General features: G+C 43.9%; 1 protein-coding gene across 1 annotated transcript; it reads right to left on the reverse strand.

Annotated features, from left to right (window-relative positions):
* Positions 1–1,037: 1,037 nt before the first annotated feature.
* Positions 1,038–19,609, reverse strand: LOC121543975 (zinc finger protein 800-like). Its single transcript, XM_045212571.1, has 9 exons — positions 19,353–19,609; positions 13,768–13,848; positions 12,129–12,315; positions 9,385–9,480; positions 8,931–9,074; positions 7,744–8,003; positions 7,657–7,701; positions 5,832–7,567; positions 1,038–3,653 (listed from the first exon to the last, which is right to left on the reverse strand). Coding segments are annotated over exons 2-9 (2,520 nt in total). The 5' UTR covers positions 13,819–13,848; positions 19,353–19,609; the 3' UTR covers positions 1,038–3,652.
* Positions 19,610–26,600: the final 6,991 nt, after the last annotated feature.

Here is a 26,600-nt window from a genome sequence, read left to right on the forward strand (position 1 = left end):
GTAACTAACGATAACCCTAACCTTAACCCATATCTTAACCATTTAAAATGTCAAGTTCAATGGGTAGGAACATCCCAAGGATCCCAGATTGCATGGACCCATAAACCATGCCACTGCTAAAAACGTCTTAAATGGTGCAGTTCACCATTTTGGGGGATTTGAGAAATAAGTGTAACACTAGAAAGCTGTGTGATCTTCGTCTTTTAAGAGTGGCCATCAAAACTGCTTTCAAAGGAGTGTTTTCCCGCGACTGAATTAAGAATGTTGTAGGCTACAATGACTGGGCATGCATGTTTCTCTCCCTGTTGTGCACCTGCAATTTGAAAGTGCCTCGAGAGGAATATTACTTTTTCGCATAGAATGCGAAAAGCTGACCAATTGAATAGGTAAACTATTCTAATATGGGGTTGTCTGATTTTGCTGTTGTTTACCTGTGTTGTTGGCTGAGGAAAATTAAATGTGGACACAACATTTTCATTAGATAATAACAAATTCCCCATAACCAAAGGTACCGCATCTCAGCTCAGCCTGGCTCTCATTTGGATCATAGGTCCTGGGGAGACCCGTACCAATTTAGCCCCTGGTGGTGACAGCCTACTGATGGTTTCTCAGGAACTGATGGCTTCTACGATTGTGGCTAGATGGAGTTCCGCTATGGACAGAAGTGACATAACCCAATTCTCCTAACCTATGTAAAGTCACTTCTGTCCATAGCTGAACTCCATCTAGCCACAATCGTAGAAGCCATCAGTTCTGAGAAACCATCAGTATCATAACACCAGCATAATTAATGAGGTGTGTGTCTGTGTGTGTAAACCCTGTGACAAGCAATGCTGCATAATAAGGCCTGGGTTTGACAGGGGGAGGCAGGGCTATAACTAGTTCAGATGGAATAACCATAAACAGAATAGTTCATTCACAGCTCTCCTGACAAATGTTGAGGGTTTGATTAACTCGATTCTAGCTGAAATAGTTGGGGAAATATACATTTCACAACAGAATAAAATACAAATACAAGAACACATTTTCCTTTTGGGTTGTTTATTATTGGGGTAACAGTTGATTTCTTCAGGATGGATGTATGGGATACATTATTTTCAAAAGAAAACCTTACTGATCTACTCTTCTCCTTATCCTATGGAGGTGCTTTAGGTTAGCTCTTTTATATCTGAATGTAGACGACAAATAAGGAAAATCAGTCTTGTAACGGAAAATCACTTCATTTCCCTTCTGCTCTGTCACAGATGTTTTAAAGAAAGAAAGAAAACTCTACTTCATTTCACCATCTGGTTTTGACACAGTCATATGAGTGAGAGTCTGAACATAACAGATTCTTCGGTGCATTGAACAAATAGAGAAAAACGAAATATCTCTCTATTTAGAGATATTGGAGATTATGTAACCAACAGTAGGCTATATAATATCTCTACTTTTCAGGGAGATTCAAACAAAAACTATACATCACCTATACATCTGCCAATATATCCCACAGGGGGCCAGTATGAAAAATTTATGCACTCACTAACTGTAAGTCGCTCTGGATAAGAGCGTCTGCTAAATGACTAAAATGTAAATATCTATCGTTTATACCATCTGTATGATGGTTAATATGTACATCAGTCCGAGACTTTGTTGAACAAGCTTTTCAGTTATAAAAATAAAAATTGGTCTGATCCTTTTCTCTTGTGCCATGGCTTTCTGACTGAACAAGACATTGTACATTTGGTCTGTCACTATGGCTGCGTTTATACAGGCAGACAAATTCTGTTTGTTTTTTCTTCACTAGTTGGTCTTTTGACCAATCGCATCTTTTCACATCATGATTTTCATGAAACCATTTTTTAAATGTCTGTAGCAAATTGAGTTACAAAACCATGATGCATCTGCAAAAAGCAACTATCATTCTGAGGACTAAGATGTCTAGTTTTTGGGAAAGTTTCTTATTTTAAATAAATGTTACATTTTCACCTGAATTTTGTACATTTTCACTCCAAATTCTCATTACCGAAATGCGTCCCGATGAAATTCTCGGGTCATTATGAAATGTATTATTTAGAAAACCTAACTTATTTGAATAAAACAAAATATGTTGCTGTCCATAAATCATAAAAATGGTATACTAGTTGAAGTTTACATTAAACTATAATATTTATTACATACAAAATTGTCTGAGGACGTGTCTTATTATCGTAATTACTGAATCGGCTAAAGAGCTCAAATTGGGATGTCTGATTTAATTTTATAATAATTGTATAATTTAGTTTGAAATATTTTAATTTTCAGTGTTATGTTTAACTCAGGCCTTTTCATTAGGGGAGCAATATTAACAAATATTATAAATATTGATTTGTTTATAACTTTTTTAGGCTTCGAAAACTGTTACATAATGAGAGTTTTGTGAAAATGTTGGTAAAATGCATAATATCTGATAAATAAAATAAATAATATTTATGAAATAGATCAATTCAGATCCTAATCTCAGTGATTCAAGAGGAAATTTCGGGGAAAATGACACTTGAAATTATTAGAGCTTTTTCAGAGCTGATCTGATTGGTCAAAAGACCAATTAGTGAAAAAAATATCAGAATTGGGCTGCCTGTTTAAACACAGCCATAGTCACTCATCAATCAACCGTCACCATCTCTTCAATGTGCCAGACAGAGCATCGCTGGTCATCTACCTACACATCTTTCTCCGTCAGTTAACAACCCAAACCATTTCTCTTGGAATGACAGAAAAACTAAAGCCCATCTGGATGAACTGAGTTATTAGTATGGAGTCCTTCCCAGTGGATGGATAGCTTACTATGAGTTTATTGAATCCCAATGGTTACTAAAAGGTCATGGAGTCCCCAGTGGGAAAAGCCTACTACGAGTTGGGGAAATAAACCACTAGTATCACTAGTGCTGGCTCTGGCTGGGCCAACTTCACAGGGGAGGCTCAATCCTTAAAGCAGGTCTCTCCAACCCTGTTCCTGGAGAGCTACCGTCCTTGTAGGTTTTCACACCAACCCTAATCTAGTACACCTGATTCTAATAATTAGCTAGTTGATAAGATTAATCAGGTTAGATACAACTTGGGTTGGAGTGAAAACCTACAGGAGGGTAGCTCTCCAGGAACAGGGTTGGAGAGCCCTGCCTTAAAGTCTGATCCTATAAAGCAGAACTGGAGCATCCTCTACTGGTCAGATATGGGATATATATGGTGTGCTAAGAGCGCTCCCAACCCTGCCCTCTTCTCTCCCCACCCCTAAGATTTATACAGGCTCAGGTCTAGACCAGATCCAGGTGTGTGTGTGTATATATATATATATATATTATATATATGGATCTACATGTACATACAGTGATTGTAACCTACACACAGTAGTGTGATAGCATCAGTGGCTCCTTGAGTGTCCACTGACCCCACTCCTCTGGCGTCACGCTGGCTCCCATCCCTCCTTCTAGTGTTGGATTCCAACAATACTTTTGGTCCCTTAGATGTGAACTCTTCCCTTCTTTCACCGCTTCCTCTCTCTCTCAGTTTCGCTTCCACCACTTTTCCAGTCCAGCCGCTTTCTTCATCATCGTTAGCGGTGCTCTTTCATCCGTTAAGTCTCTCCTCTCAGGATGGAGGCTCCTAAGAACCAGGCGTGAGACGAGACTGGAGATCTGAGAGAGACAGAGAGCGAGACCAACAGCAGTTGTTAGAAGGTGCTCGGCAGTCAATTAGAGCCGGTTTAAACACTGTTACTGTTTTCTCTCCTCTGCTCTGCTGTAACATCACTACCCCAAGGACTAGCCTCCTCCCAGACATAAACACACTTTAATCAGTTGTCTGTCTGGACCTGGATGAGAAAAACACACACTCACTAATCAACTGTCTGTCTGGACACTCTCACACACACAGACACACTTTAATCAGGTGTCTGTGCTCGCTCCCTATGATTGAAACCTCCAGTCGTCCAGGGGAGAAAATAAGTTAAACTCTCTGGAGGAGTAGCGACACCTGAATCAGCCTGTGTGTGTGTGTGTTGAAGCAGACTGAGACCAAAGGGTTTCAATGATGTGTGTGTGTTAAAAGGGAATGTTCTTCCCCTCTCTGTGGTCTCCTGATACTCCACTGTGACTAACACTGTGGACAGAGCTACACACACACAAAACACATAGTGGTGGGGTTAGTTTAATCACAGCTAAAGAGGCTCGTCCTGAGCGGAGACAGACAGACCACACAGAGCCCGGGGGAGAGGAGTAAACCTGGAGGAGCAGGGATTCAGCCTTATTTCCGGGCCTGGCTACAGGATCCATATTTTATTAGACAGAGTGAGTGAAGAGAGGATGAAGCTTGAGGACATCTGTACTCATATGTGATATACGATGGTATCGCCCCCTATAGCCAACCCCCCCCCCCCTCCTCCCTCCCCCTCCTCCCTCCCCCAAAGAATGCTAAAAACCACCGTTGGGCTATAGCGGGAAATCGCATGCTACAACTGGACGAATCATGACGAAAGATAATGTTGTTGAATGCCTGGGCAGAGGCTAAGTGCAGGCAAATATTTTCTAATATAATTTTCTGGTGGAGCTTTTGGCATGGAACAGGTTTGTGTTTGTCTGTGTGGGGCGCACATGACGGAGCAAAGTGACAGTCGACTGATGAGGAACGGGCTGTCTTGCCGTAGGTTAGGTTATAAATCATGAGCTGGATAGAAGCAAAGTCTAGCATCTTCAGAACTGGATAATAATAGCTTTATTTTCCTCACTCTCCTCTCTTAATATTGTTTGTTCTATCTGTCATTAAGCTGTGATTGACAATAGCCTTTGCCTAGGCCTACAGACTACCACTTTCATTCTTGTTCTTTTTGAAACGCGGCAACTTCAACTAACCTTCTTAGGTTATTAGAATATTTGGGAAATAGGCTACGGTTCATAACTTTAACAGTAGGAGGACTGGCCACTTCGCATGGAGTTTTCACATGGAGTGATTTCTCTGCATCACACGGATCATTTCTTTCTTAATAAGCTTAAACTTGATTCAACTTGTCATTCGATTTTTCTATAGGCTATTGCTTGTTCTCTCTCATTATTACCCTGGCTACCTTACGTTTTTAGGCTGTTCAAATATTCATAGCCTATCGAAATGGAGAAGGGAATATAGCAAGATAAGGAGAACCCTGCTCTTTCCCTGACATAGACTGACCAGGTGAATCCATGTGAAAGCTATGATCCCTTATTGATGTCACCTGTTAAATCCACTTCAATCAGTGTAGATTAAGGGGAGGAGACAGGTTAAATAAGTATTTTTAAGCCTTGAGACAAAGGGAGGGGGGAGGTGCAACTCAATATTAAGAAGGTGTTCTTCATGTTTTGTACACTCAGTGTATATATATCAAATGAATAGGTTTAGGTTATAAGGCCCATGCATTTGACAGAGACAGAGCGAGAGAGAGAAACAAACAACATTTTCTGACAGGACATTTTGCGATGCTTTGGTAGAATTCTCTGCTCTATATAACAAATGTATTGAACTAGGCTATAGCAAGAATAGGCTAATTACTCTGAATATCACTGTGCTGCCCTGCTGCGCGCTGCCCAGTCAAGTTCAAATAGTCTAAACCAAGTTCAAATAGGCTGTCAATCATTGTCAATAGACGATACTATCGTAATATCGCCCAATCCTGCTCTCCTGGCTCCATCTCTCTCAGTCCCCCCCCCCCACCCCTCCCTCCCTCTCTCATAACAACCCATTTCACATGTCACTTCCTCTTTCTATCTCTCCCTCTCTTACTTCTCTCTCTCCCTCTTGACAACAAGATATCAACAAAAGATAACCATATGTGTAGTGAGGCTCACCAGAGCAGTGCCTTGGACCGAGTGCTGACTCCCTTAGCCCGGGCGTCGCTGGGCGGTGTGCTGACCGGTGGCGTGATGTTCCGGTGGATCCTCTTGTGGGACTCCAGGTAAAGTTTCTTGGCGAATGCCCGGCCGCACACGTCACACGCGTGGAGGGAGAAGTTCTTGGTGACACGCACCTCTGTGCTACTGCTGCTGCTCTCCTGGTGGGCGTCATGGCGACGGGTGTGGGGGGGCGTCGGGGCGGTGGTGTCGGGTTGTTGTTTGTCGTTCTTACGGGTGACAGGTGACCTGGTTTGAGCCTCCTGCTGCCTCTCCTGGTTACGAGTGACCGGAGTGGAGGAGAGGAGGTCCTGTTTACGTGTGACTGGGTAGGAGGAGGTGGAGATGTTGGAGGAGTTGTTGAGGAGCTCCTGTTTGCGTGTGACGGGGGGCGTAGGGGGAGAGGGGGGCGAGTGGCACCCGTTCACCTCCTCTGTTGTTCCTCCTCTCTTGTTGTTGTTGGAATTGGGGGGAGAGTTGAGGACCACCTCAGCCGGCCGCTTGACCGCACGCGACTCCAGCTTGGGCACGATCTTGGCCAGGTAGCCCGTCGACTTCTTGTGCACCACCGTCACGTGGCGCAGGACGTCGCGCTTGCGGCGGGACTCGTAGCGGCAGAGTGGGCAGCGGTAGAACTTGATGAAGATGTCCGTGCCGTCCGTGTGCAGCTCGATGTGCTTGGTGAGGTTCTGGCGCGAGCTGAACTGACGTTTGCACAGCTTGCAGAACAGCTGCTTGAAGTCGAATCCCACCGAGAGCTTCTGTGGGGTTCTCCCAAGAGTACTACTACCACTACTAGTACCACCGGTACTGTTGATGGAAGTGGAACGAGTCGAGGTCTTGGGGCTGCTGCCACCCTCTTCCTCTTTGATCTTTTGACCTGACTTGGATGCCACGGCGACGCCCTTCCTGTCCGTGTCCTTCCTGTCCGTATCGCCAGGCGACGAGGCGGGGCTGGAGTCAGGGTCGTCACAGGGTTCCACCGCCTTCTCCTTCACACTCAGGTTGTTGCTAGGGGTGCTGTTGCTAGGGGTGCTGTCAGTGTTGGTCGTTGTTTTGCTGGTCGCCGTGGTTGCGGTCGAGGTCGCGGAGACGGAGCTAACGTTCTTGAGATTGTAGATCTTGTGGACGATGCGCATGTGTCTCTTGAGCATCACCTGGGAACTGTACTTCCTCTTGCAGAGCAGACAGCGGCAGGAGGCCAGGTTGTACAGGGCCGACGCCAGGAGAGAAGGGGCGGGTGGCACCGCGGTAGAGGCATTGGGCGGCTGAGGGGTGGTAACACCCGCGGCTCGTCCGCTCTTCGGGGTGTGATCTCTCGTGGGGGAGGAGTTGGCGCTCTTGCGGGGCGGCGTGGCCTCCAGGGACAGCGGCTGGCCGGGGCGCGTGGCGATGTCCGGCGTGATGGTGTCCCGGCGCAGGCCGCGGTGCACCTCGTCAAAATGGCGCCGCACGTTGGCCTTGGTGGCGAAGGACTTGAAGCAGACTGGGCAGGACTTGCCGCTGGGCGTGTGCAAGGTGCGGGGCCGACCTTTGACCATGGAGAGGAGGCTGATGGGAACGGTGCGCGTTTCGGTGAACTTCCGGAGCTCCTCCAGCTTGGTCTGGTGCATCTTGCGACAGTGGCGGCGGATGCTGCGGCGAGAGTTGAAGTCCTTACCACACAGGCAGCATGAGATGGTAACGTCCTCCACCTAGGGAGAGAGAGAGAGACAGAGAGAGTATTATAGTGGGAGTTGGTGAGCATGTGTCTGCTTGCACGCTTTCTTTTGTGTGTACCTACCCCACTCGTAGACCCCTCCTCCTCGGGCTGCGCCACCACCTCTCCTCCCTCCTCCTCCTGGTCACTCCTCCTCCTCTCTTCCCCCTCTCCTGTCTGTCCATTTTCCGGCGTCCCTCCCTGCTCCTCCCAGGGCTCAGGGCTGTGTGTGTGGGTCCCTCCAGGGGTGTGTGGAGCCCGGGGGAAGTGGGCCAGCTCCTCCTCTGAGGACAGGAACTGGAATACAGCATTGTTGGAGGTCTGGATTGGCTCCAGGCGCATCACGTAGTCTGGCCGGTCCTTCCTGGGGTAGATGGACTCCAGGAGGTCCTTCATAGCCACGCTCTGCTTATCACCATTGCCCGCTGGATCTAAGGGGACAGGGAGGAGGAAGAGCGAGGCTTTAGAAAAGGGACATTTTCAATCAGACACCAATATTTGCTCGTAAATGTGATGTGTACTGAGTCTAGTGATGTCACAACACTAAGGAACATTCCGAGAGAAGGACCGTTTTGAAACTTGCCAAAGGGAGAAACAAAAACACACTATTCTTTTCTGTTTCCAAATAAGATATGTAATGAGCACAGTGTGGCAACAGCAACCACGTTTCAACCATATCATTAAATAGCAATTGAACGTATCTTTGTGGTTTTACAGACATTGTCTTCGTTCGGCTGTATGATCACTAGCTTCAATACACATCAGATGAGAGAACAGAGGATTTCCTAGATGACTTGTCTTTCTAGATATAGACAGAAGTCCTAGAGAATGGAAGAGTAGTGGCTAATGAGGCTGGATCAAAGACAGAGGCTGGAGCATGAAAGATAATTCAGTTAGAGTATAGGAGGAGAGGAGAAAAGGGGACAAACTACATTAGAGAGAGAGCGACATGGAGAGAGAGAGAGAGACATGGAGAGAGAGAGAGAGACATGTAGAGAGAGAGAGAGAGAGATATATAGAGAGAGAGAGAGAGAGAGAGAGAGAGACATGTAGAGAGAGAGAGAGAGAGACATGGAGAGAGAGAGAGACATGGAGAGAGAGAGAGACATGGAGCGAGAGAGAGACATGGAGAGAGAGAGAGAGAGAGAGATACATGGAGAGAGAGAGAGACATGGAGAGAGACAGAGAGTGAGTGAGTGTAGACCAACAAAGACTATGAGTGAGTGAGCGAGTGAGTAAAGTGAGTGATAGAAAAAAAGAGACAAGGATAGGCATTACGTGGGCAGAGTGGGAGAAACATCGACAAAGAGAGACAGACAGAGAGAACAAGAGAGTCTTAGAGAGGTGTAGCCACGTACCGTCGGGCTTGGGCAGTCTGGTAAGGCAGTAGTGCTCTTTGTGGGTGATGAGGTTGGGCAGGCCCCGGAACAAGCTGCGACACATCTTACACTCAAAGATGGTGTCCGCCTCATTCAGCAGCATGTGCTTCAGCTGGGCAGTACCTACACAGAGACAACACCAGGGGGCAGTGTTAGTGAGCACTAGCTGATACAGACAGACAGGACCAATAGGACTGGTCCATCAAACTCCTAGAGCCTATACCTCTTTGATGTTTGCAGATCTGAAGGAATATGATAGGTGTAATTAAATATGGTTTGGTGGAGGAGCGATCACCATTTTCCTTCAGATCTGCAAACACTGAAAGAGTAGAGGCTAGGCGTTGCACTTTAATCATGTTTCATAACAAATGTATGTCGTGATACCTAATTAAAAATACATTCTTGCTATCTGAGCAGCCTGACTATACGTTACCTGAGCGGAAGCACTCTATGATCTGCTGGATGCCAGACTTGGAGGTCTGGAGCTGCTGCTGCAACAGAGGAGGGTCCCCTGGCTCCACACAGTACCCTGTAGAGGTCACACACTTCAATACAACACTTCACTCTGTCCCCAGCCATGTAGTGTGTGTGTGTAGAGGGGCTATTTCCTACAGGAAGTGACTGGGATGGGTTTGCTGCCAGAGCCTGGGCATATAAGAATAGAAGTGGTAGCAGCCCCTACACAATGACTGGTGTGTGCAACGTGTGTGTCAATGAGAGTCACTGTGTGTGTGTGTGTGTGTGTGTGTGCAGGCCCCTCCCCCGCCCCTCAGGTTGTGCTGGTCTAATCCGAGGGGCATGTCCCTGACCCCCCCCACAGCCTGGGGTCAGATGGTGACCAATCAGTCACGCCGACACAGCCAGCACCAAACACAGGGGAGTAATCACTACGCCCATTTTGTTGCATTTACATTTACATCATTTAGCAGACGCTCTTATCCAGAGCGACTGACAAATTGTTGCAAAACGTTTTGTCTGTTGCAAACGGAAAACGTAAACGAGACTTTCTATTGGAATAATTAAGGTAGGTTCCTCCCCGTTTTGTTCCGTTTGCATTTGTTTGGTTCTTAACGGTTTCCGTAATGAATACACCCCAGTTCACCCCTTCCTCCCCGCTAGAGCCTGACCACAGGAAATATGTGTGTGTGTGTGTGTGTGACAGGTTTATGCAACAGATATTTCACGTGCGCTACAGTTATTGAGGCCTATATTAAGAGAGTAGGGCCCAATCCCAAATGGACCCCTAAGCAACATGGTGAAACTTCCACCTAACCTATCAGAGGGCAAGGTGGGAGCTATTACCATATTGCTTACACCTGTCAAATCCTCTCAGATCTCCATAAGTGCATAGGGTGTAGGGGTCATTTGGGATTGGGCCCTTGACTGAGGCTTCCCTCTGTCTCCGGCTGCATTTCAATACTCCAGCATGTCTTCCTTTCCTCCTCCCCTTCATCTGCACTGACGTGAAAGATCTGGACAGGCTTCAGCCATATTGCTTTAGGGCATTTCCATGTAAAAGGAGCCATGAGCAACAACGTGAAGTTCATAGGAGCATGTCAAATCTGGTGTCAAATTAAAGCTAAGAGTAAATTAAGGTATATATTTTCTATGCTAAATATTAGGAATAAGCAAGGCTTTGATTTCTGGTCAAACAGAGGGAAAAGGGGTCTTACTAGAAAGTCTTAAAAGGTATTAGAAATATATCAAAACACAATAATGTTACGTCATATGCTCACATGGCCTCTCCTATCATTGCTACGCAGATTAATTCAGTTTCAGATTTTTCTGTAATTCTGGTAACAGACAAATCTGAAACGGAATTACTGTAATTTAATTGGCTACAATGGGAAATCATAGAAGTCACAAACCACAGTTGGGTCACCTGCTACTGTCCTCCCTTCCACTGGCATACTGTTATGTTCAGCTCATAATGGTTTTCTTTCTCTTTCTGTCGTCTGGTGGTCAAGCAAGTGTGAAAACAGTCTGGACAACCCCTCCATCTCTCTCTCTCTCTCTATGCCTCTCTCTCTCCCTCTCTGCCTCTCTCTCTCCAGTTAATGTCACCTCTCCCGGCTCTTACAGGCACCTACCCATGAATCCCTTTCTTTCCATTTACTGTAACCAGCATCCTTAACCACTGAGCACCGACCAACACCGGACATCCATGGACATTGAAAAGTAGTTGAAATTTGGTCAGTCCGCCCTGACCTTGATTTCAATGTCCACAGATGTCATTTTTTGATATAGTCCGGACTGGCCTTGATTCAGCCCAATATACGTCCATGATTGTTCAGATTTGGTCCAGTCCGGACCAAATCTGAACTAATCATAGACGTCCATGTTTCACAAGTTTGGAGAGCACAGTAAAGTTTTAAAAAGTTGAGTATAGTTCAGAACTGTACAGTAGAGAATTCAGTCCAGTGCACAGTAGACCACACTAGAGTTGAGCACACTAATGTACTGTACTGTACTCTACTGAACTATACTCTACGGTACTGAACTCTATTGTACTGTACTGAACTATCCTCTACAGTACTGAACTCTACTGTACTGTCCTCTACTGTTCTGTACTCTAATGTGTTGTACTTTGATGTCCAAACTTGTGAAACATAGTCTATTGGTTCATATTTGGTCCGGTCCAACCAAATTTGACCTTCTTTGGGGCGGAGCTCATTAAAATAATAGCCAGTGTACCCAAATATGCAAAGGAGGATATTGTGTACTTAGGATAAAGGACCATGAAGCATAATTAATAATAATAATAATAATAATAATATGCATAATTGTGTTTTTCTGTGTAGTACAGATCAGGGACCCATGATGAAATTCCGTTACCGCAATTCTGTTACCGGGTGTAAATCTACTTAATTTACTGTAGTTCAATAACCAAAATATATTTCTTAAAAGTCAAGGTGTCATGTCATAGCTGAACCCCATTCTTTCTGCAGACACCTCTCCTCTCCTCAGCCACTCTCCTCTCTGAACTAGTATGTTTGAAGGACTTCCTCAGCCGCTCTCCTCTCCTCAGCCCCTCTTCTCAGTCAGGACAGACTGGCCAACAATGAATTAATAAATACATTGTATCTATTTGCGCCTTTCACTAGTGCTCCACAGTATGTTTGAAGGACTTCAATCAAACTAACGGTAAGTTGGTGTAGACAAGTGTGGCAGTCTTACCTGGTGTCCTGGGGGCTGTGTCAGGGCCAGGGTTAAGGTCAGTCATTGGGTTAGGGCTGCTGGGCTGTGGCTCGTCTGTCTGGCAGCACTGGTCTCTGGTAGCATGGCTCTCAGGCTCAGGTTGGGGCTCGTCCTGGGGTTCAGACTGGAGGATCTCCTCCATCTCCACTTCCATCCTGCTGGAATTCTGATACACAGACAGACAGACACAGAGAGAGACACAGATAGAGAGAGACAGAGAGAGAGAGAGAGAGAGAGAGAGAGACACAGAGAGAGAGAGACAGAGAGAGAGAGAGTGGTGAGGTTTACCTTTTAAACCTCACAGAGGTTATACGATGGACAGGGAAACACTGAGAGAGGGTGTGGGGTGTGGATTTGGGGAAAAAGACACAGGTAACTGCCAGAATAAAGGAAACACTTGAGTAAAGGAGGGATACAAAGTATATTGAAAGCAGATGCTTCAACACAGGTGTGGTTCCTGAGTTAATTAAGCAATTAACATCACATCTTGCTTATGGTCATGTATAAAAATGCCCAGTTGCCCATTATTGTGGCTACCATGGCTAGAAAAAGAGATCTCGTTGACTTTGAAAGAGGGGTCTCAAAGGAGCATAGGGGGTTTAAAGGGTGTGTGTGTGTGTGTCTCAGTCACCAGATCTCAACCTAATTGAACACTTATGGGAGATTCTGGAGTTATAGGAGAACCATATGTATATAGGAGAGCCACAGAAATACTGTATATGGCACTACGGAACCGCTTCTATAGCTGCATAATTGGTCTGAGTAAAGATACCTAATGACTCATTATGCCAAGCACTATATGAGCAGCGGTGCTGTTGCTGATCTAGACACCTGCTGTGTCGTGTGGCATTGTTTGGCTGGGTCTGATAAGGGTGGTTGGTGGTTACACTCCTGGCTGGGTAAGACTCTCTCCTGTCTGTCTGTTTCTCTCTCCAGGGTGATGGAGATGTTTCCCAGCACACCCAGCCAGCCAGCTAACACACCTTCTCTCACACACACACACACACACTAGGCTGTCAGAGATAAGGGACTCTACACTGACCCTTGGCTTCTCTCACTCTTGCCCTCCTCTCGCTCTCTCTCCCACTTGCTTGCTCTTTCCACCTGCCTCTCTTCTCTCCCTCCCCCTCTCCACCCCTCACTCTGTCTCTATCTCTCCACCTCACTCTCTCGCGTCTCCCCATTGCCTTCGGAGAGGGGAAAAAATACCTGAGCCATGGCTCCTCCTACCCTAACCACAGACACACACCTGACAAACTAATGCAGAAGGTCTCTGATGACCTCAGAGGAAATAAGAAATGTGTTTTTTTTGTACCAATCAGTCTCTTGATGATCCAGTGAGAGATTGGCTTCCTGTATGTACAGTGCCTTGAGAAAGTATTGAAACCCCTTTTTGTTGTGTTACTGCCTGAATTTTTTATTGATTAAATTTAGATTTTGTGTATACACTAGAAGCAGGTGTGTGTAGATTGGGAGTTAGGATATAAACATAGTACACTGGGAGTGAGGGGCTATTGTTTAGGAGAGGTGGGTATAGTATATCTTTGGGGTTCTATTGGGACTGTGTACTGGTAGGATATATACTGGGGTTGAGGGAGGAAACTGGTCTTGTCTCTACCTTAGTGTGTTGCTGAGAGGTCTTCCTTGGAGCGGATTTGGCCTTCACCATGCTGCTCTCTCTCTACCCACCTGCAACACACTGGAATGAGCTCATGTTTCAGTGTGTGTGTGTGTTTTCCACCATCACCGAACCATGTTTAGATACTGTCACAGAGGTGAAAATAGAGGTAAACCCCCCCCCCCTCTAGTGGTGGTCCCAGGCTAATGCAGTTTCATCCATCACATTCACCTGCCTGACTGTCAGCACACTTCCAAGTCTTCATGTATTATTCCAAGAAACGAGAGATTGCGTGTGCCTCTATCAGAGAGTGCCCAAACCATATACCCCCCCCACACACACACACAAATTATATTTTCTATACACTGTGAAGTTGAGTAATGGTACTATCTCTGACTGTACCACATATTGACCACCAGATGGTGACAAAGTCCATGTTTTGGAAGTAATGTCAAAGAAGATGCCACAGTACCTATTTTATTCTAGTGCTACCGCCTGAAGAGTCAAACCCCATCCTGACTCAGGTTCCTCTCAAAGTTTCTTCCTTCCAGGTAGTTTTTCCTGGTCACTGTGCTAGTACTTGCTGACTCACTTTAGGTTACTGTAGGGCACTTTGCATACTGTAGGGCACTTTCATATTTCTATTCTTCCAAACCTAGCCTAATTCATTGGGAGGAAGATGGTCATCACAGTTTCAGAGCTGGGAGAAATACAAGAACATGTTCAATGAAGAGTTCAGTGGTAATGCTCTCTGTGTGCATCAGATAGAATGGCCGGGTATAAATGGAGTCAATCCAAAGTCGCGAGGCTCAATCAGAAAACTTGTAGCTATCATCAGATGATGAAGACTTGGCAACACGCTCAGGTGTTTCCATGGAGACAGAGACAGCTGTAGTTGTTCTTACTCAGGTAATATGATGAAGTGTGTATTTATCAGCGGGCCTGTAGAGACAGACACTGCTACCAGAACAAACTCACCAGAGAGTCATTTAAAGGGGAAATCTGTGATTGCTACATCAATTCTTTTAAACTTTTAAATTCATGACATACAACCGTCCCATTGATTCTTGAAGAATATAACTCATAAATGCCTCATGCACATAAGTTAGTTGAATTGTCTTACCCCATCAGAATCCCAAATATAAGCTTGTTTTACTCCTTTGCTAGTAAACAATATTTTGTAGACAAACACTGTATAGCCTCAAAACATGGTTAAAACTTTTTTAAATGTTGTTCTCATGGATGGTCAGTCCTTGCACCCATAGCTCTGTCTATTATTTTAAGAGTGGTTACATTTCTCCAGCCCCATCCCTAAGCTATTTACCAAATCAGTGGCGGGGACGATTGTTATTATTTGAACTGCAGATTGCCCCTTTAACGTCGCCTGATAAGATGTACACTGCTGTGAAAGTACTGAACCCACACCTGCACAAGACTCCTGCTAGGCAGTAGGCAGTGAAAATAATTGAATGAAGAAATGACAGAAAAGTTCACAGCAATTATTTCTGTGTGAAAGGGATGAGTGTATAAGTGCGGGAATAAAGATGTTGTAACCAGTGTGAGACACCATAACCTCACATGAAGACTGGCTGCTGCCCCCATAAACACACCCACAAACACACCCACTAGACAGTCCACAAGCACATCATTAAGCAGGTCTGCCCTTATAGTGAGTGATTCTCAGCTTAATCAATCTAAACCCTATCTAACCATAACAATAGGCTGGGCTTGGATGTTTACATTCAGTTGTTATGCAACCCTCTCCTGGTCATTTTAATTAATCTGAAGAAGAATTAGACCTAAAATATACATAATAATAGCATTATATAGAAATACTTTATCTTGCCCTCCGCTAGTCTTCTTAAAATGGGCTAGAAATCTGTTTCTAAAGTGGGCACTGCTTAGGCCTATACTTTAAAATCATAAACCAACATAACCCAAATATATCACTCATCTCCACATGCTAAATACTGTCAAATTAAAATGCATTCCATATTTATTTTTCATTCAAGTCAATGAGAAAAGAAAAGAAAACGTTTTGTTTGAAAGCAGAAAATCACCCGAGACAAGTGTAACTAACATGCGCAGTGCCCAACAGGGCGCAATAACAAAACCAAGCGTTCAGTTGGATAATAAGCCCCACTCGGGATGAAACCAGAAATGGCACAGCGTTTCCCCCGCTTTAATCAGAAAGGATGCCTTATTTTTATGATTAATTATCTAGTATTTATTGTGTGCGCTATTCGTAAGGGCTTTACGGTCGAACAAAATGTATTGGTACGTTTACCATACAGTGGAAAGATATATCCATATTTTGAGAAGTCGCGAGATATCGACACCAGCGACTCCACAATGGCCACAATGTGTCTCGTCAAACATGAAGGACAACGTGAACTGCCCTCGCTGACAAACAAAAGTCCCTATGAGCCAGCCAGCTACCATCCCCTTACGCATTCCACGCAAGGGAGAAGAAATCTCGCCATTCCGTAAAAGAAAATACCATAAAACGATGCCTACACTGTTCCATAACATCTCCAACTCGTCTCCACTAGCGAGCGCGCATTGATTGTTGGCGTTTGGGTTTATAGTTATCTTTCAACCGGTAGCAGTCTCCATTAGCAACTCCATATCCCATGGGCGTGCGAGGGCCGCGGGCTGTGACGCAAATGCCACTGGTGATTTGCAAATTTGACAATATCTAATTCAGTGTGGCTGGATGACTATTAAACCCGCATTTAAAACTATAACATTCCCCTCCGTGCTGGGAGATGTGACGATGCCAGTAGCCAGCATATTCTGTTAGGATTCGTTGCATAACTCGCCAGCCCAACTTAATAAATTGTGCACCGAGAGCGAACGGGTGCAGTAGCCAGTGTGGATATTGTTACGTTTTGAATATGATGGCCCAATCAACACAATACATTCCCTTCGGCGCGAAATGACACAGCGACTTATACGATGTGTACACAAGACATGGGAAGCGAGTGACCTCGCTAAACATGGATATATGGTAGCCAGCACTTGGCTACGTTCTGCTAGGACGCATGCAGCTTATGATAGAGAGGAGGGCAGGGCAGGGCAGCCAGCGAGTGGAACTTGGGACTGCATTCATACATAGACCATACGGGCGCCCGGATAAAGGGCCGCATGAATACTGTATTGTGTGCTCTTTTCTCCAAGAGTCCCCAAGTATTTACAAAAGGTTCGCCATAAAATATTGTGGCGAAACACAGGTGGTTTCAGCAGCTGCCAATATGTATGGAAGCCCATTCAGGCGACCACATTTTTTAAAAACGTCTACTATCTCCAAATTTCGAGATAGACCTACCTACATCAACATTTTGAGATAGTAGATCATACATATATAGGAAATGTCTCTTCATTTGTAGCATTGTGGCGATTTCCATCTATCCACATTGCAGAGATCAGCACAGCAGGGCCACCAGCAAATGAATGGTGAGCTGGCATTGCCCCACCACTTTTGATTTGGTTTAATAAAAAATATTGAACCAAAAGCATTGAAAAGATCAGACAATGTAGCCTACTGTTGTTTAAACTGATTTGCCTAATGACTTGTCAACTCGTGCACAATTCATCTGTGCTTCAGTCTGATCAACAGTAGCCTACCCACTGGGCACACACTGGTTGAATCCACGTTGTTCCTGTGTCACTTCAATGAAATTAAGTTGAACCAACATGGAATAGACGTTGAATTGACGTCTGTGCCCTGTGGGTACTGATAACAACCACAGCTAACAACCACCACTACAGCACAAATTTGGTTTATATTCAAACTTTGTCTGGCTAGGCTACCTAGACATTTTCAATTCAAAATTATTGACTGGAATTAATCAAATCAACACAGTAGTGATGACATACTGTCTGATTAACTTTTCAATTACAAATGCAAAGGCCTACATGGAACCCTGAATAACGCAAGCTCAGCTCTGTTCATTTTATTGTCCAATTGCAGTTGTTGTCTCTTTGTCTGTGTAAAGGCCTTCCCATTAGTTTATTTTAAAAATATAATTAATATGAACAAGTACAAGGTTGTTGCAGTTTGACAGGGTTTTAATGGTTTCATCCTCCCTAGGGCCAGAGTAAAAAAACAACAACTTATGACAAGATTAGAAAACATCTGGTCCCATCATAGCCCATATAAAACTGTTTTACAGTTGATTTATTGCTATGTCATACCCTACAACTAGGGTCCGGAGTTTTACCTAGTTAGGTTTGCCTACCAGATCAGGAGAAACTCTGTGCTCCTCACTCTGGTGCAGCACATAGCCTAGCGGTTAGAGCATTGGGCCAGTAACTGAAAGGTCGCTGGTTTGAATACCCAAGCCGACAAGGTGAAGAATCTATGTGCCCTTGAGCAAGGCACTTAACCCTAATTGGCTCCAGGGGTGCTGTACTACTATGGCTGACCCTGTAAAACAACACATTTCACTGCACCTATGTGACAGTAAAACTTTTTTTGTTGAAGAAACATATCCTATATAGGTCTAGGGATCTATATCGAAATTTCAATTTAGTATCTCAAAATATTGACTTATGTAGGCCTATCTCAAAATTTCGAATTAGTATCTGAACATTGAGATAACATCTAAAAAATTTGACTTCAATATCTCCATTTAAAAAAATAGTATCTCGAAATGTTGAGATAGTAGGTCTGTTGACATTGTCGGAATGGACTTCCATAGATATGCGCAAAGCAGCACATCGTTGCGCAGCACTGGACTTCTCCAGTTTTGTGCTAACTACGTGATTGTCCAAAGGACCATTTTATTCAGGCTGTCCTCATTGGCAATCTGGGAGCCAGAGCGCAGGGCAGTTTACCGTTCTCATGGCACGATTTGCATTACCCCATTATCCCCGAAAATCTCCTTTACACGGTTATATTGTCAGCCTCAAAACGCCAGTATTTTGAGCAACAAAAGACCAGCTTAACTTGATCAAAGCAGAAGCCAAGTACAAAATGCACCTTTCAAGCCGTAAAAGAGAGGCCCCTTCTACATATTGCAGCATGGCAGGGGAGTGCGGCGTAAAAACGAGCTAACCCAGACAAAATAAATACAAAGAGAACGTACAACACTCCCATAAACACATCCATCACCATCATAGGGATATCCCTAAACCACTCTCAGATACTTGGCTTTGTAAAGACTCTCCCGAGGGGACGATATTACGAATGTAAAACGCTGCGCTTTGCGGCTCTGTGCCACCTTTTCCAAGAAGCAGCTTGGCGCACAGACCGGTGACCCTTCCGGCTTTGCGCGTCTTTATAACGACTAGATTTTACCAACAAATCTAATTTTAACAATGAAATATGAATAAATACATCTAGTTGTAACTATCATCGTATTTGAGGCCCTGGACATATTATTTAAGGGCGAGTTTGAGTCGCCGAAACCAATTCCTCTCCCCTCCATGGACAGGCAGAACAAGAGAACGATGACGCCATTTTCTGCAAAAACAACCACGTTCGGGGAGCCAAGGCGAGGGCTTTTACGCTTCCATAACGCGTTCCAGGTCTTCGATTAGACATTTAGGACGAATATAAATGTGTTAAGAATAGTTCTTACCTGTATAAGTCTTAACCTGACGATGGAATCCGGTTTCACGGAGTAAAACTACGGGCTTGGGCCGGGGAGCTACTTCGAGTCCGCGTCCCTGTCTGTAGCTAGCCGGAGATTGTTTATTACGCCTCTCAGCGCTCGGCTCGCTCTCTCGCGCTGAACAGTTCCTCCAGCAGCTGCCTTTGTGCACTCAGAGGGGACCTTTCAGCTAAAGGCGGCCGCTGCGCAAAGGTGCAGCACTTCTACTTTTCTTTATAAATGCCTGTGTCGTTGGCACTTTGGGGGGTAGTAGAGGAATAGTTGACCCCCCGTGATCGAGGAACACTGTTGCCAAATTCAGGCCGTTTAGTGCTCCATTTACTAAGCGCGCGCACAGGCTTTCCAGAATCCAGGACACACAAATTAAACCGAAACGTTAGCTCGTTTTGTTCTCTTCTGCGCATACTTATCGTGGATACAAGTGCATTATTCCTTGGGAAAGTCGTAAAACGCTAAAGCAGAATGTAAAGAATAAACTGGCGATTTGGAACTGTTGGAAATGTTGCACAATGGCCATTTATAATTTATGTGTTTGGAGTTTATTTAATAATAGGCCAAACACAACATTGCCAACATTTTGGGAAAAAATATATTTATTTCAATAAATCTAAATTATTTATCTTGCCATTAAAACGCAACCTGCAATTGTTCACCTGCGGGTTGAAGTGAACGAGTTGCCTATCGAATGATTAGTTTGTTTCATTAAGGATCAAATAATTTATTAACCGTAACTTTACTTTAATATGTGATAAGATAGGCCTATATTATAATAATGATACATTTCTATATTTCAACATTTCCCTTGATACACAGGAAGACCGCAATCAAATTTCCCCTAAAGAACGCCCTCTTGATAATCATTTTTTTCTTTTTTAAAGTTTAGTCTAGAACATTCCAGTAGCCTATTAGATAAGCCTACATTTTCATATTGCATAAGTAGTCCTATAGCATAGCTACAATTATTCAGTGCAGATTATGAATTGTAGTGATATGTTAATATTGGTTGCAATAATGCATGTCCAACAGCGGCACCAGCCTGGTCTCATAGACTAGACATAACATAGTACATCTAAATCTGGGACACTCAAATTAGTATGACATTTTATGGGATGGTATGGTTACATAAAACAGAAGGTTACTTAAGGCAAAAACAATAGGGTGGTTGGTCGGTCGGGTGGGTGGATGGATGGATGGATGGATGGATGGATGGATGGATGGATGGATGGATGGATGGATGGATGGATGGGTGGGGTTATAACTTGCGTGTTTGAATCTCATCAAGGACAACTTTAGCATTTTAGCTAATTAGCAACTTTGCAACTACTTACTACTTTTTAGGTACTTTTCTACTACTTAGCACATTAGCTAACCCTTCCCCTAACCTTAACCCCTAGCCTAGCTAACATTAGTCGCCTAGCTAACGTTAGCATTAGCTACCTAGCTAATGTTAGCAACAACAAATTGGAATTCGTAACATATCATAAGTTTGCAAATTCGTAACATATTGTATGAATTGCAATTAGTAACATGTTGTACGAAATTGCAATTTGTAACATATCATACAAAAGGGATGATGGACATCCACAAATTATTACTACATACCATATGAAATGCAGTGGAGGCTGGTGGGAGGAGCTATAGGAGGACGGGCTCATTGTAATGGCTGGAATGGAACAGTACCACGTTTGACTCCGTTCCATTGATTCCATTCCAGCCATTACAATGAGCCCGTCCTCCTATAGCTCCTCCCACCAACCTCCACATTTTCACTGATGAAAGGGAACATATCATACTAATTGGAGTGTTTTGGATTTACTTTTACTATGTTATGTCTACCCCTGTGTCCAGGTTGGCACCACACATTCTGTGAATGTTTGTTTTCATGGATAGCCAAGTTTAATTTTGGCATAAAAGCAACCTTGCCAAATAGCTTACCCATATGGATTGATAAAATGTTGCTCAAATTTAATAACGTTTCTACAACAGTTGTGAATTAATTTACGACAATTTAATGAAATGTTCTAGTGTGCTAAATAGTGAAGAGCTAGGATAGGTGGAGATGGGGCTACCCACAGGTTCCATGGAATGCCATGATGATGGCGCCTTCCAATAACTTTATGGTCCTCGCTCGCAAGTGCTGCTTCATTTTGTTGCTATGATACAGCAATCTGGTTTGAGCGCCGAAAGTGTCGCTTAGCTAATCACGTGCTGAATAGAAATGTGGACATGGCAAACAGTGAACTCTAGGCCGAATGTCACGAAGATTGGCGCAAAGATAGTTATTGAATAATAGACTCATAAATATAAATAATATTAGGCTAATCATTCAAACATAGGCCTACAAGTTATGGCTGTAGGCCTGCAATATCTCACCATGTGATGTGTTTTAGACTTTATTTTAGATTCAGTAGAACAGGTATTATAGCCCTACATATTGTTTAGCCTATGTCCACATAATATAGTATTTTTAACCAGTCTAAAAGTAGTTGGAACCAACTTCTTGCATAGCCTACAAATTGGGGTTTCTGACAAATATGGTTGTTGTGGTATTTGAGTAGATCTCGAGTTATAATCCCCTAGACCAGACCCTGTCCTTTAGGCCCAGTGAGAAATACAACAAAAGGTGGCCACTGCTATCGGCCAGACAATTAACCAAAGGACCAGCATTAAACCATTATCATAAGAATGCTGTTTGCAATGGGGGGAAAGCCCTCTGAATTCATTGACATGCTGCATAGTGTTGGAAACATTTTATGTCATCAATTACATGCAAGCTGCCTTTGCCATATTACCTACAGACATCTTTTAGACATTTTGTAGCGCTAGTTGTCTATTTGTGTTGCTATAATAATCACTTTGCAACACACAAATAGGCCTACTTGTGGGTAGTTATGAACTATTCCCTTTTGATTTTAAAAGTGAGTAGAAAAGGCTCTTATGAGGCCTTCCATTACGCCTACCAATTCTGGAGATGAGGCGGCACCTGTTGCTACACAGGCATAGTCTATAAAGCGCAACTTTTTACAGGTGGATGGATAGGCTACTGTGAAGAAAAGGATGAACACAACTCTGTAGTAGCTATCCCTATACACCATGACATGTTGTTCACGCAATATAATTATGAGCGGATGGATGCACCCTGCTCAATACAGCTCAGGTGCCAGTGTTTGTTCACCAACATAATTAATCAGGTCTGGTTCCAAAATGGATTCTTGTTCACCTACTAGACTGTATACCAAGTGATAGTTTGTGGTCAAGTGTACAAGGGGACTCAAAGATATCCTAAACATCAGTACTACACCCACCTTGGCCTTTACTCACAGCTCCAGTCCATATGGCACAATCAATACATTTCATATTAGGTAGGCCTTTAAAGTGCCACCCCTGCAGGAATGAGGGGGATGGACTTTGCAAGTGTACAGAGGACTAATTGAAGTAAATGGAAATGTATGAGTGTCTGTTTTCTTTCAGGTATAATTCATTGTGGACATCTCCCCCCCCCACGGGAAACAAAGAAATCTCAATTGCATACTCCTCGCATCCTCTTCTAAAAACCCATTTGAGGAGAAGGTCAGAGGGGCGGGACCTCTGACTTCTTATCCAATGGGTATTGAGGAGGCAAGGAGAGAGGATGCTAGGAGTATGCAATTGAGATTCTCCCATGGAAATACTATCCTGCTATGCTTTACATTTACATTTTAGTCATTTAGCAGACGCTCTTATCCAGAGCGACTTACAGTTAGTTGAAATTCATTCCAGGTGACTACCTCATGAAGCTGGGTGAGAGAATTCCAAGAGTGTGCAAAGCTGTCATCAAGGCAAAAGGTGGCTATTTGAAGAATCTCAAATATATTTTGATTTGTTTAACACTCCCTGGGTTACTACATGATTCCACATGTGTTATTCATAGTTTTGATGTCTTCACTATTACTCTACAATGTAAAAAATACTAAAAATAAAGAAAAACCCTTGGATGAGTAGGTGTCCAAACTTTTGACTGATAGTGTATGCTGAATCCTCATGCAACTGAGTGGAGTTATTCCAACAAGAAGGGACAGGACAAAACAGCAGGTAAAATAATTATTTTAAATATAATTTTTAAATCCAAAACATGGTCAAACCTGAAAATACACATCTAAATGTGTTGAAAACACCATGGGGACAACAGGATAAAAGAGTCACCCAGGAGTAGAAAGCACATAATGGACGCCGCCACAGACTGATAGGGTGAACCAGTGACTATTTCATAGTAAGACCTTGACAAGGACCTGGTTCTGCTTTATTTACAGTGAATACAAAAATAAGGCCTTACTTACAGAGAGACATCCATGTCCTGGGTGAGTAGTAAGGAGGAGACTGCACTGAACCAATAGTCTACGTCAGAAATGGCACCCAATTCCTTATGGTGCACTACTTAGGCACTGTATTTCCCTATACAGTGCCCTTGTTTTGACCAGGGCACGCATAGACAGTTGAAGTCAGAAGTTTACATACACTTAGGTTGGAGTCATTAAAACTAGTTTTTCAACCACTCCACAAATTTCTTGTTAACAAACTATAGTTTTGGCAAGTCGGTTAGGACATCTACTTTGTGCATGACACAAGTAATTTTTCCAACAATTGTTTACAGACAGATTATTTCACTTATAATTCAGTGTATCACAATTCCAGTGGGTCAGAAGTACACTAAGTTGACTGTGCCTTTAAACAGCTTGGAAAATTCCAGAAAATGATGTTTTACATTTACATTTTACATTTTAGTCATTTAGCAGACGCTCTTATCCAGAGCGACTTACAGGAGCAATTAGGGTTAAGTGCCTTGCTCAAGGGCACATCGACAGATTTTTCACCTAGTCGGCTCGGGGATTAGAACCAGCGACCTTTCGGTTACTGGCACAACGCTCTTACCCACTAAGCTACCTGCCGCCCTGATGTCATGGCTTTAGAAGCTTCTGATAGGCTAATTGACATCATTTGAGTCAATTGGAAGTGTACCTGTGGCTGTATTTCAAGGCCTACCTTCAAACTCAGTGCCTCTTTGCTTGACATCATGGGAAAATCAAAAGAAATCAGCCAAGACCTCCGAAAACAAATTGTAGACCTCCACAAGTCTGGTTCATCCTTGTAAGCAATTTCCAAACACCTGAAGGTACCACGTTCATCTGTACAAACAATAGTACGCAAGTATAAACACCATGGGACCACGCAGCCGTCATACCGCTCAGGAAGGAGACGCGTTGTCTCCTAGAGATGAACGTACTTTGGTGCGAAAAGTGCAAATCAATCCTAGAACAACAGCAAAGGACCTTGTGAAGATGCTGGAGGAAACAGGTACAAAAGTATCCATATCCACAGAAAAACTAGTCCTATATCGACATAACCTGAAAGGCCGCTCAGCAAGGAAGAAGCCACTGCTCCAAAACCGCCATATAAAAGCCATCCCAACCGTGAAGCACGGGGGTGGCAGCATCATGCTGTGGGGGTGCTTTGCTGCAGGAGGGACTGGTGCACTTCACAAAATAGATGGCATCATGAGGAGGAAGGAAAATTGTGGATATATCGAAGCAACATCAAGACATCAGTCAGGAAGTTAAAGCTTGGTCGCAAATGGGTCTTCCAAATGGACAATTATTCCAAGCATACTTCCAAAGTTGTGGCAAAATGGCTTAAGGACAACAAAGTCAAGGTATTGGAGTGGCCATCACAAAGCCCTGACCTCAATCCTTTGGAAAGTTTGTGGGCAGAACTGAAAAAGCGTGTGCGAGCAAGGAGGCCTACAAACCTGACTCAGTTACACCAGCTCTGTCAGGAGGAATGGGCCAAAATTCACCCAACTTATTGTGGGAAGCTTGTTGAAGGCTACCTGACACGTTTGACCCAAGTTAAACAATTTAAAGGCAACGCTACAAAATACTAATTGAATGTATGTAAACTTCTTACCCACTGGGAATGTGATGAAAGAAATAAAAGCTGAAATAAATCAATCATTCTCTCTACTATTATTCTGACATTTCACATTCTTAAAATAAAAGTGGTGATCCTAACTGACCTAAGACAGGGAATTTTTACTAGTATTAAATGTCAGGAATTGTGAAAAACAGAGTTTAAATGTATTTGGCTAAGGTGTATGTAAACTTCCGACTTAAACTGTAGGGCATTGGTCAAAAGTACTGCACTCTAGGGAACATCGTGCCATTTCAGACCAACACGTAGGGAAGATCTCAATTGCATACTCCTCGTGTCCCCTCTCCTGCCAGAAGATGGGCGGGACCTCTGGCTTTCTTATCCAATGGGTTTTAAGAAGGAGACAAGGAGCGAGGACGCGAGTAGTATGCAATTGACATCTTCCCATAGTGTACTACTCCCCATAACCTTGCATCAGCCTCTGAGGCAGTTGAATTAGATGGCATCTTTGCTGTTCCACACTCAGTAAAAATAGCGAGGAGAGGAGAAGCAAAGTTAACATTCAGGAATAATACCTAGTCAGTCACGTGCCGTTTGTTTACCTAAATGACTGGAGAGGGGCATTGGTGGCTCTTGACCTGACCAACCAGTAGAGTAGTGCACACCATTTTCAGTGATCGATCAGTAACTTGTAACTGATATTATGTAGGCCTAATACTATGTTGGGAGAAGTTACAGTATCGACATTGACCACTCGCAGAAAGCGAGCATATTTTAGTAATTGGGAGTGTGTCGGAGAGGTCATCCGAGATGGTGAAAAGAGCCAATACTTTCACCTATGAGCACTTACAGACATATGGAGTGCTGCAGGTGAGGGTCTAAGGACTTGGAAGAGTGTGCACTGCTGCAGAGGCAGGGTCTGAAGACAAACTGCAGGCATAAAAACATTCCCCACTGTACCTACTTTTCCTAGCCCCTCCCCCTGGACCAGGCAGACCTACAGTGTTTGATTTCCCTTAGCCATTCAGTAAAATGGTTTTTAAAAAGCTTGTCTGAGATTCAGATAACCTACACCTTTCAAACTCAACTCTGGACCTCAAAGCCAGTTCCAATGCATTTGTTTAATTGTTCCCTTCTAATCAGGGACTGATTTAGACCTGGGACACCAGGTTTGTGCAATTAATGATCAGGTAGAACAGAAAACCAGCAGGCTCCGGATCTCGTAGGGTAAGAGTTGAATACCCCTGGCCTACACTGTAGCCTACAGCACACTGGTTTATAGAGGGGATTGAAGTCACAAGGAATACAGGC

This window comes from Coregonus clupeaformis, unplaced genomic scaffold (genome assembly GCF_020615455.1).
Source record: "Coregonus clupeaformis isolate EN_2021a unplaced genomic scaffold, ASM2061545v1 scaf0025, whole genome shotgun sequence".
In the NCBI taxonomy this organism is placed as follows: domain Eukaryota; kingdom Metazoa; phylum Chordata; class Actinopteri; order Salmoniformes; family Salmonidae; genus Coregonus; species Coregonus clupeaformis.